This window comes from Misgurnus anguillicaudatus, chromosome 20 (genome assembly GCF_027580225.2).
Source record: "Misgurnus anguillicaudatus chromosome 20, ASM2758022v2, whole genome shotgun sequence".
Lineage (NCBI taxonomy): Eukaryota > Metazoa > Chordata > Actinopteri > Cypriniformes > Cobitidae > Misgurnus > Misgurnus anguillicaudatus.
The window spans coordinates 19,723,383-19,735,778 of NC_073356.2; the positions used below are offsets into that span (position 1 = coordinate 19,723,383).

The 12,396-nt window shown below is 37.7% G+C and overlaps 1 protein-coding gene across 3 annotated transcripts in view; it reads left to right on the plus strand.

Annotated features, from left to right (window-relative positions):
- The window catches only part of phf14 (PHD finger protein 14), a 94,164-nt gene that overhangs the window by 37,639 nt on the left and 44,129 nt on the right, over nucleotides 1-12,396 (plus strand). For all 3 annotated transcript variants that reach the window (XR_008648159.2, XM_055219605.2, XM_055219606.2), the window contains exons 12-14: nucleotides 166-272; nucleotides 2,134-2,265; nucleotides 4,435-4,597. Coding sequence is in view for 2 of the 3 variants with exons in the window: in XM_055219605.2 (XP_055075580.2) it covers nucleotides 166-272; nucleotides 2,134-2,265; nucleotides 4,435-4,597 (402 nt within the window). In the remaining variant the exon portion in view is untranslated. The remainder of the gene's footprint in view (nucleotides 1-165; nucleotides 273-2,133; nucleotides 2,266-4,434; nucleotides 4,598-12,396) is intronic.

Genomic DNA, 12,396 nt, shown 5'->3' on the forward strand with positions numbered 1-12,396 from the left:
TTGCATTGCTTAGTGGAATTCATTTAGTCACCACTTGCAGGTGTCCAGAAGACCTAGCTCATTTATCTTTCTTTTGTTTAAATTAAAATTAAAACGGATAACTAATTTAATTCATTTTTACTTGCTCTTTAAACATGATGTGTCTGTGCTCTACTTTCTTTGTAGAAACTGAACTCTCCTGCCGTTCTGAAAGCCCCCAAAGAGAGAAAGCCAAGCAAGAAAGAGGGAGGATCACCAGGGAAATCGTCTAACCTTCCTGCTGTGCTTTACAGGTTAGCTTTAAGCCTATACATGATGATAGCAGGTGCCAAGCAGCAGACACAACACCTGTGTTATTCTAGTGTTCAGACATTCAAGGGTTCCTATACACTACAGGATGATAGCAGGTGCCAAGTGGAGTGGGTCATTGACTTGTAGTGCTTAGTGCAATTTTACAATATAATATTTATGTATATTTAAAGGGATAGTTCAGCAAAACATGAAAATTACCCCATAATTTACTCACCCTCAAGCTATCCGAGATACATATGTTCATCATCTTTCAGATGGCCACAATTTAAGTAATTTTAGTAAATGTCCTAGCTCTTCCAAGCTTTATAACAGTAAAAAGCAGGGTCCATGACTTTCAAGCGCAAAATAAGTGCATCCATTCTTCACAGAAGTCATCCACACAGCTCCATGGTGATAAATAAAGGCCTTCTGATGGTAATCAATGCGGTTTTGTAAGAATATATATATATATATGTGTATATATAAACTAAAATAACTAGCATCCGGTAGCGGTCAATGCACATTATGCATAGCATCCATGCATAAGATATGGTGAGAATAAACCATGCATTGTGAGTGGTTTTAGCGATAAGTATGGATGACTCAATACCCTCTTTTCTTATATTAAAATCCTCCGCCATTTTCCTTAAAAATACTAATTTTTACTTGTGACTGGCGTTGTGGTTTTGCTGTCTCCTTTGTGCCTCCGCTCTCTCCGTATGTCACTACACCACTAGACAGGGTTCCCATGGGTCCTTGAAAGTTCGTGAATCTGGGAAAAAATTCAAGCCCCTGGGAAGTTTTGGGGAAAAAAACATACATATACACAGGTCATTGAATGTGCTTGAATCTATTTTGTGCAAGTTTTTTGAAAAAAATAAATAAATAATAAAATCCACATTATTCCACATTATTACACATTATGTAGTGTAGGATAAAAAAAATAAAAAATAGACTTTTAAAGCACACGTGCTAAACTGTTAGTTTTAAATGCTTATATCTTCCGTATGTGAATGTTGATTCATACCAAAATGTTTTTTTTTTTCATAGCTGTGTTTGACACATGAAATGTCCCGGGGAGAAGGGAACGAGACGCTGCGTCTCCCTTGCCATACTTCCTGCGTCCCTGAAATGGCGTCTTGGCAGTATTTCGGATAGCGATATACTTCCTGGCTCCCACGTCACCCTGTCTTTGTCGTTAAGCCTCACCATTGGTTAAATTTTATATACACATTCTTACCACTGGAGGCTTCCCCAAAGTGTCACTGCAGCGATGCAGTGCGAGTTCCTTCGAAAGGGAACCGTAACAATGTATCTTAAAAGGTAACACGATGTAACCTTGCTCTCACTTGAAATGTGTCCCCACATTTAGTCCTTGAATTTGTGGGTCTTTGAAAGGTCCTTGAACTTGAAGTTAACTAAGGTGTGGGAACCCTGACTAGATCACTACATATCGTACGCATACTACACTGTTCTCTCTTGTGCATTCAGTGGAGTCCATGATGTGGTCGTTACCGAAAGCTATTTATTTTTGTTTATGAAGTTTTAAATATTGATATTTTTGTTATAAAATTGCATTGATTACCCTCGGAAGCCCTTGGAGCCGTGTTTGATTACATCTTTGACGGATGTTTGCACTTTTTAGTCTTGAAAGTTGTGGACCCGGTTTTCGGCCGTTGCGGGGCTTTGAGGAGCCGGGACATTTTCTAAAATAACACAAGGTGTGTTTGTCTGAAAGATTATGGACATATGTATCTCAGATGTCTTGAGGGTGATTAAGTCAAGGGGTTATTTTAATATTTTGCTGAACTATCCCCTTTAATATGCTTGTTGAAAATGATAAATGGTTTGTGTTCTGTGCAGTTGCGGAATCTGTAAGAAAAACCAGGACCAGCATCTTTTACTGCTGTGTGATACATGTAAGCTGCACTACCACCTAGGCTGCCTGGACCCTCCTCTCACACGCATGCCGAAGAAGACCAAAAACAGCTACTGGTAAGAGCAGCACTGGAGATGAAATCAAAAAATAAAATCACGATGTACAATCACGTTCTTTCCTTGGGTGTTTCTGTTGAAATAGATGTTGAGGTGGGATTCATTTATTGGTTTTTGAAATAATGGGGCTTACTTTACATCACATTCATGAACATGATCTTCTACTTAACACTAACCCTAACCCTAACTCGGTGGAATTCTAGGAAGGTGACTCTCATTCTGTAGATCTCATTCTTTTCTTTTTTTTGACCAAATTGCTAGTATACATAGTAATAGTAATATTAAAAAAATACATTTACAATAAAATATATAATACACATTTCAATAATAAATGTGTTTGTCTGCTTTAAGGTAATGCTATTAAATGTATGTGAAAACTATAGATATGAACACATCTTATGGAACATATAGATAAGTAGACATGGACTTCATGGACATCACAAAATTAGAATTTTAATTTAATGAGTCTTTAACATGTCAGCACACAGCTGTAAAACTGTGACAATGTAGATTTTTCAAAATCTTGGCTTAAGCCCGGAATACACTGCAGGATTTTTGCCCTCCTATAAGATCATAACCTTATCACACTGTGCGACATGGATCGTTTAAACTTGGGTACGACAGCCATGTAGACTGTACGATGATGACACCGAAGCTTCGGCGTCTGCGTCACATGTTAGCACAACGTCACCAGCAAACAAATACCAGCGCGCAGGTTGTAGCAGCAAACACACTGTGCGGTGATCATGCCGAATTTCTGACACTGTCAGAAAACTATCGTAGGCTATCTTTGGACGCAAGACCGGGAAAACGGACGTCTTTGAACCTCTCTCATTGTACGACATAGTATCACCGATGAAGAGCCACGATCACAGAAATCGTGACGATTATTTCGCGACGGCAATCTTTTGACTGGGACAGCCAAAAATCGTGCAGTGTATCCCGGGCTTTAGACACATGAACAAAATAAATAAACAGTCACAGTTTCTAATAGCTCTTTTACACAGATATTATGTAAAATACACAGAAAATGCATTCGGGATTTTTCCGGGATCGTTAGATTTTTGGTAAATTCACACTGCCAATGATTTTACGGAATCTGCACACATACTGTAAAAATCCTGTAAAGACACTTGACGTATTTTTCCACAGCGTCTGAAGTTTGCTAATTATCCACAACTTCTTTCTCAAGAAACCAAACGCGTGCATTTTAGTTCATGATCATAAGGAGCAAGTAATGCGTTGTTCTGTCATGCTGGTGAATGATTTCAGGTTTATAGCTAATAGTGATTAGCTCTCTGATCTCTGCTTCAGTCCAGTTTTCTGACATTTCTCGACGTGAATGTTGATCTGCGTTTTAATCCCTGTGTCAAAGAGCTGAACAATAACTTCTGGTTGCAATGACACACGCATCCTCACTACGGCATGCCCCATACGGCATTGTTTCTGCATCTTGTTCAAACAGAATGCTTTCCGTGTATGTTACGGCAATATTACTACTAGGTCCTCTTTGCGCGAGCGATCTCAGAACATTTACAGGACACCTTTGGAAAATTTTCTGGGACCAAAGTGTCGTGTGAATAGGGTTTAAGAGTAGTACTTCATTTGCAGAACCTCAAAAAGTCTTTCTGTGTTTACTTTTATAAGTTTATACTAACTGTCACTTTGAAAATTTATGTGGGGCTCAGCAGTTTGCGTACGTGAGCGTTTCTGTGTTTTGTTTATTTGTCAAGCTGAGCCCAATGCTTTTGCTGCTGATTCGAGTAATTCATTTAATCCATAAATAAGAAAGCGTGATGCCGTTCCGCACTGCGGGATGGAAATTAGAAAGCATTTGAAAGATAAAATTGTGCGGGGGGCAGACTCATACCTAATTACTGGCAACTGCGTGACCCTGAAACAGTAATACTGTATAATCAAAAAGCTTTTGCTTTCACTAAAGAATCCCGCTATTCCTTCACTTCCAATTTTATATGTTGTTTGTGTGTTATATTTAACAACCCTTTTGTTGGAACGAATACACCACATCAGCTTCCGATGGAAAACATTGACATGGACCTTAAAAGCCACTTTCTCATCTCAAAGATTTCTCCCGATTGAGAAATCAATAAGGTCAAATGAAAGCAGCAGAACTCCTTTATCGCTCACTCGCTTTTCATCCTTTTTCAGGCAGTGCTCTGAGTGCGACCAGGCCAGCAGTGACGAAGCGGACATTGCCATGGAGACGCTACCCGATGGAACTAAAAGGTCCAGGAGGCAGATCAAGGGACCAATCAAATTTATTCCACAAGAAATGAGCCCAGAGCCCAAAAAGCCTCAAGTGAGAGGGACAGTGAGTATTAGCATAATATAAAACATCACCTCTTTACATATGATGAACAGTTGCAAAAACTTTTTATTTAGTATTCTAAAAACTATCTATATTCTAAGTGCTGGTACGGTGTTTTTCCGTCAAAAATAAGGTCGTTTTGTATACAGGTGTCATCCTTACATCATCATTTGACTTTCAAGTCCAATTGTAATCCTCTGGCCAAGCACCACCAATATCATCAGTATCATTTCATTGGAATATTGCTTGTAGCTTGACTTACTGTACTCAATCTCACGGTTTGACTCTAGCTGTTGCCTTAGGCGAAACAGTCATTTATTGACTTGAAATTGATTCTTGCTCCTCTCTTAAATAGATAATTGACCTGTTCTTTAATCTCTTGAGCTTCATCTAAGGTTATCAGTAGGAGATGCAAGGTCACAACAGCTAGCTTTGTTCATTATTTAAAAATGATCACTATTATTTTAGTTGTACTTTAAAATCACCTTGAAGCTGTAATATGGCCGTAATTGAGTCGTTAAAACCGTGTTGGAAAAGCCAAATTGTCTTTAGCACGGGTTTAAGATCTAATGAACTCATATGATTCTATCTCTGAGCTTGTTGCATTGCATTATGGGATTGTTTTTAAATTTCATGTAATAGCAGCTTTAAATTATTAATGTTTAATAGGTTTCCGAGCAAAGCAGTTATTTAAGTTTGTAATCTGGTGTGTGCGCGCGCCACTACATTGTGCGCCACACTGTGTATGTGTGTTTTAAAAGCTTGTTTTCTTAGACTTGAGATAGGGCTTGTCTTTCTGGCTCTCCGTGGCTTCTACTTATCACTGTCCAGCATTCTCTGATCTCGAGATAGCGCCCCGGCAGCCCGGATCCCCTTAAGGAAGACAAAAGATATCTATCGGAAAAAACGACAAGCTCTCCAGCCCTCCTTCATTTTGTCTTTTTCAACCTTTTGTTTTAAAGCTTTGTCGATAAACCTCTTCTTGCTCATTTTAAGCCGAATTAAAAAGCAATGCACCGTTTTTATGCCCTCTGCAGCAATGCAAACGTCGCCTTGGCTAATGGCTGTCAAAATAGCTCAAACGGAAGTAAAAATAGCGAAGGAATGACGTGTGGCAGTCATTTTTCTGTGCTGTATTTATGATTTGAGTTTGAGTGTGTAATTGTGTATGCCAGGCAGGGTTAATGTGTTTTCCCTTTAGCCTTTGAGACGCGTGCCCAGAAGTGAGGCGAAGGCTTCAGCAGAGAGCGGCTGGATTAAAGGGCTTTTATTTGTCTCTCTCCCCCTCTGTAGATTCGGCTAAACTTAGCAAGAGAAAGATCCTTCAATGCAGAATTTATCTTCACTTGCACTTCAGAGTGTGGCAGTGCCCTGCTTTGCATCTCTAATGCCCTTAACCAACCGGTGTGGTTGTGGCAAGCCCTTGTAAAGCTGTGTTCGGATTTATCACGGCCAGCTAATCGACCCCCCGCGCCCCTCTGTTCAGGAGCCGGTGCAAACCAAAGTGCTGCACTGTTCTAGTGCTACTGAGTACTGGCTCTCCTGCTAAACTGAAATGGCTCTCATGACTGACGCACACTGAGATTTTGTGGAGTCTTTTTTATTAGATGTTGTGTCTTTTAAGAGCTGATCGGAACTGGAGGTTATGCTTTTATTATTATTATTATTATTATTATTATTATTATTATTATTATTAACCCCCGCATGTAACTCACTGGTCAAAAATGATCTTCTTTTTGTTGAATTAGCATGTTAATGCTGTGCTTTTATAAGCTATCAGACTTATGATGACCACTTACTGTGACCATGCAGGGACTTTGAGGTAAGTAAGTAAGGTAACACTTTACTTGAAGGGGTATTCATAAGACTGACATGATACCTTCATAATCATTACATGACACGTGACATGAATCAAAGGCATGGCAAGGCAAGTTTATTTGTATAACACATTTCATACAGGTCATTCAAAGTGCTTTACATAGAAATGAGAAAACAATATATAAAAGAGAAAAAAGAAAATGTAAAAATAAGAGATACACGATAAAATCACAATAAAAACAAAGAGACACGAGAATTTAAAATAACAATTAAAGAAAATAAATGTGATTTTAATAAAAACAGTTTAAAATGTTAAAAAGAATAAAACAGGAGTAAAAGTGCAGTCAGTGTGAAGCAGCACAGTGCTTATTCAGTAAATGCAGATTTAAACAGATGTGTTTTTAATCTAGATTTGAAGGAGAACATGAGCATGAAGGAGATGAACATGAAGGAGATTTTATGCACATTTATGACAACTGTCATTAAGTGTCATTTGTTCAATTATATAATTTTTAATGCAAAATATATGACATTGTTTGAATTGTCTTTGTTATGACAACTTGACATAAACCAATACATCATAACTTAATAAATCATAAATCTGTCAAAAAAATAGCAGAATTATTATCAAACTTAAGAAACTACCTAATTTCATGGGTTAACATTACATTAAATTGTCTTTTAAATGTCATTAAGTGTTAATACTATGTCAAATAATTAAAATAAATAACAAAATGCAACAGACACGTCAAAATATTATACTTAACTTTATGTATGTGCACAATACATAAAAAAAACTGACAATGAACTTGGCTTAATCCATTATTGTACTGTTTTCATTTAATTTTAGGTGAATTGGTGTCCAAATGCAATAAAATATAATTTTATAAATTGTAATAATAATAATAATAATAATTATTATTATTATTATTATTATTGAATGATTGTTTTATTTATTTATTTTTATTAACACATGGAGGAAACTTAAAAATAAACATTATGAACTGATGTACTGAATATTCATGATGTTATAAAACTATTTGGCAGAGAATTAACGCTTAATGACATTTTAATGACAAATTATATTTGTAGCACAGTTGAGGTCAAGAAAAATATTCACAATGCTGTTATAAAACTTTATGACAGAGTTAATGACATTTAATGACATTTTAATGACAAATTCAATTTGTATCACTGGTAAAAAGTGGTCAGTTATGTTGTCTTGGTAATGTCAAGTTGTCGTAACAAAGACATCTCAAACAATGTCATATTTGCATTAAAAATTAGATAATTGAACGAATGACACTTAATGTCAGTTGTCATAAACGTGTATAAAATCTCCTTCATGTCATGATTATGAATGTGTCATGTCAGTCTTATGAACACCCCTTTAAAGGGACGAACACATTTTCAGTTATTTTAGAAAATGATGTAGATCTTTCAGTTATTAAAATGTGAAGTTATGGGGTCCACATCCTTCAAGTCCAAAAAATGTGCATCTATCCTTCACAAAATAAATCCAAAACGGCTCCACGATGATAAACAAAGGTCTTCTGGGGGTAGTCCGCGCGGTTTTGTTGTAGAAGTGTACAAATTTAAAGCTTTATAAACCAAAATGGCTAGCTTTCGGTAATGCCGCCATTTTAGGCGGGTCCGCATTCAAGATCAGAGCTTTACGCTCTCCGAGTTTGTCATACGTCACTAAGAAAAGTGCGTACACTACGCTAATACTCTCTCATGAATACAGAGGAGTCTAAGATGGCGGCGCTACCGGAAGGTTGTTGTTTTCGTTTATAAAGTTTTGAATATGGGTGTTTCTACAACAACACCGCGCGGATTGCTCGGAGGGCCTGTGTTTTTCATCCTGGAGCCGTTTGGATTTGTTTTGTGAGGGATGGATGCACATTTTTTTGGACTTGAAGGACGTGGACCCCATAACTTCACATTTAATTAACTGAAAGATCTAAAACATTTTCTAAAATATCTGAAAATGTGTTTGTCTGAAAAACGATGGACATATGCGTCTCGGACAGCTTGGGAGTGAGTAAATCATGGGTTTAATATCATTTTTGGCCGAACTATCCCTTTAAGTAAAGTGTTACCGTAACCCTCTATGGCATGACTTTTTATTTTTTGGGGAAAAAAATATTTCACCTCACTTTTTGGGAGCTTGGGGGTCACTGATAAAATATCCATCATACAATTTATCCCCCCACCACCCCTGACTCAGAATTTACTTTGTTGCCTCAGGCAACATTGTGCTACAATGGTATAAAAACACCAAGGTTTTTTATATGCAGGTTTTCCATCCATGAAAGTTTGTGAATCTGGGAGGAAAAATTCAAGGGCCTGGGAAGTTTTTGAAAATATACATACATAGATACAGGTCATTGAATGTATTTTATGCAAGAAGATTTCTGGTAAAAAATCCATATTATTCCCTGTGTAGTGTAGGATAATATCATACAGTTCTAGCCTTTTAAGCACACGTGCTAAACTGTTCAGTTTAAATGCTTATATCTTCTGTATGCGAATGTTGATTCATACCAAAATGCTTTTTTGCATAGTTGTGTTTGACACTTGAAAACGTCTCGGTTACGTATGTTACTGTTGTTCCCTGAGAAGGGAACGAGACGCTGCGTCTCCCTTGCCATACTTCCTGCGTCCCTGTAACGTCGTCTTTGGCAATATTTCAGATAGCGATATACTTCCTGGCACCTGCGTCACCCTGTCTTTGTTGTTTAGCCTCACCATTGGTTGAATTTGATATACACATTCACAGTGCCGGCCTGAGCCTCTTGGGGGCCCTAAGCAGAATGTGTTTGGGGGCCCCCCTCCCACCACGCGGACACAAATGTCACGCTCTAATGTTACATTATAAATTAATACAGTGAGGTTAAATAATGAAAAAAATCTATACTTAAATAAAATACTTTATTCTTCAATGTGTCATGTCATATTAACAGGCTATGGAATGTTAACATTGGCCAACAAGAAAAACGTCATCTGCTGCATCATCAGCTGTGGAGGCACTGACACTTGATGAAACAAGTGGGGGTAGAGTTGGTTGTGCTCCAAAGTACTTCAACAGTGTTCCTGAAAAAATAGCATTGGATAAGTGCATAGTTGATCGAGCAGAATGAGTTTATTTAGCTAATTTTTCATTACTTACACAACAAGCAATAAATAAATAAATATGAGGATAGCACTGTTACATCACTACCCACCATATAAATAAGATTGAAGTCTATTTTCATTACAGAAATCTCCCTACCCAACATGGTATTGGTATATATTCTCATAAAGTCAAATACCATCTCTTACCAAAGATCTTAGACAGAGAGCGCATGTGCTTTGCCTATGAAGCTGGAACGTTACCGATGTTGGAACGTTCACTTCAACACATACAGCAATGCTAGCTAGGGGTGTGATGGATCACAAAACTCACGGTTCGGATCACATTATGGTTTTTGAGGCACAGATCTGATCATTTTTCGGATCAGCAGAATAAGGGGTTGGAAAAACTAATAAAAAATGAGGAAATTACTTACAAACATTTATAAAAAGAACAAAGTTGCACATTAAGTAAGGGCTAAAATTAGCATTAGGTACAGAAATCAAATCAAATGAATCATAACACTTTATTGTATGAATTAAATATAATTATTCTTTTTTAGAGCTACAGAAGTGATTTTCTCTTTGTCTTGGAAGGTTTGATTAACATTAATGACACAGACTTAAGTAGGTTAATTAAGGTTACTGTCTCTTTAAGAGAAGCACGGACCTGGTTTCTGCCTAATCTATACATAAACCGTCCAAAGACATAAACAAATGTTTTTATTGGAAAAGAGTACTGTGGAGATCATTTTGTTTGTATGTGCCCTGTCAAGAACAGAAAGATTTTATGTTCGTCTCTCCATGTGTGCCCTACTAAGTGCACTTATACGCTGCACGCTCACACAGACAGAAATACAGACGGCGGAGCATAAAACCGTTATGTTGTTTTCAGTGCTCTATTCCTCAAATATATGTTAATGGACTACAGTATGACACAAAATAGCGTAACTCTCTCTAAAGTTTAAACATCAAGTGTTAGTGTTCTGATCTCTGAAGGGAGCTGGGCTGGACAATTTAAACCACATGGGCATGCAGAATACTGCTCACTTTAGCGCCTTTTTGCGGGATAAATTGTTTAAAATCACTTGAAATGTCAACTTTTGCAAGCCTTTGAAACACGTGCAAATGATAAACTTTCACTATTTAAGCGCATGCGAGCCGAACCGTGGGTCGGTCACGGATTAACGTCGATCTGTCACACCACTAACACAAATTAAACATACTGTATATAATCATGCAAACATACCTTTATCTTGCTCTTTTTTTCTCATCCTCGGTCCTTTTCTTTGTTCTCTTTTCGGCCCCAGAGGGATATATCCTTTTTTGTGACATGTCAAATGGCTCATCATTGTTTACAGTGAGTGACGACGTCGTGCACTTGAGCGCCGACGCGCAGGTGGCGCAGGTGTCTATGTTGCGCCTGACTAAAACACTAGCACTGCAGACACATAGTTGTCTGCAAATCAAAGTATTCTTGTCTTTAATTATTCATTTATAAATTCGTATTCATTCATTCATCCATTTATATTACCTGTTTAAGTTATTTAATTGTATAAAAAAAAAAAAAACGATTTGGGCGGGGGCCCCCTGGTGGCCAGCGGGGCCCTAAGCAGCCGCTTGGTTCGCTTATGCCTCGGGCCGGCCCTGCACATTCAGACGCACTTACCTCTAGAGGCGTCCCCAAAGTGTCACCGCAGTGACGCAGCGCGAGTTCCCTTGAAAGGGAACTGTAACAATGTATCTGTAACCTTGTTCTCCCTTGAAATATGTCCCCACATTTAGACTCTGAATTTGAGGGTATTGGACCTGGAAAGTCCTTGAAAGGTCCTTGAATTTGACGTTAACTAAGGTGTGGGAACCCTGTATATGATGAATATATGCATTAGAAAAAAAAACATCAATCACAAATGATTATAGCCAAACATGAACACTACTAATTGTAACTAACACTGCATGTGTTAATGTTTTCCACATTTACATATAAACATATAAACCAACAAATGTGTGCATGTGTTTGTGTGTGTGTTTGTGTGTGCGTGCGTGCGTGCGTGTGTGTGTGTGTGTGTGTGTGTGTGTGTGTGTGTGTGTGTGTGTGTGTGTGTGTGTGTGTGTGTGTGTGCGTGTTTTTATGTGTGTGTTATGCATCATTTTGGGATGATTTTGCCTGAATAAAAGTGGTCTAACTGCACAATGTTGCCCATAAAACTAATTAGTCATGTTTGTGATTAAGTGGAATAATTTGTGATTGATGTTTGTTAGAGTTAAACTTTCTAATGCATATCTTATCAGATAAAAAACCTTGGTGTTTTAGTACCCTTATAGCACAACGTTGCCCTGGGGCAACAAACAAAAAACACGGTCTTAGTATGAAAATAAAAACAAAGAAAGTCTTCAGACAATCAAACATACTTCTTTACATACTGATGCACATACACATATTTTTTTCTGTAAAATTATTTAAATTTAAAAATGTTAAAAAGTGATATTTATCCTGGCAATTGGGGGCACTGCATCCCATGTGGCTTTGCTTCCAAAAGCATGGCTCCACCCCCAAACAAAAGGTCACAACCACTCCAGCCCCTCATTTCATTGGAGAGACATGTCAGGTGATATTATACGTATATTTTTTTTTTATAAAAAAATTAAAGTGTCGGTGTGAGGCTTAAAAAGGTAGTATGTTGCCTGAGGGCAACACTGTGCTGTAGAGGGGTAAGGAATCATCTAACAATGCTATAGTAACTCAATAGAAGTGCTAAAAACCACTTAGCACCTACACAGTTGCATAGCAATGCATTTGAAACCATTTTGAACAACTCTGCAACCAAATAAGATCACGCTAACCTCATGTTTTTACGGGCATACATCAC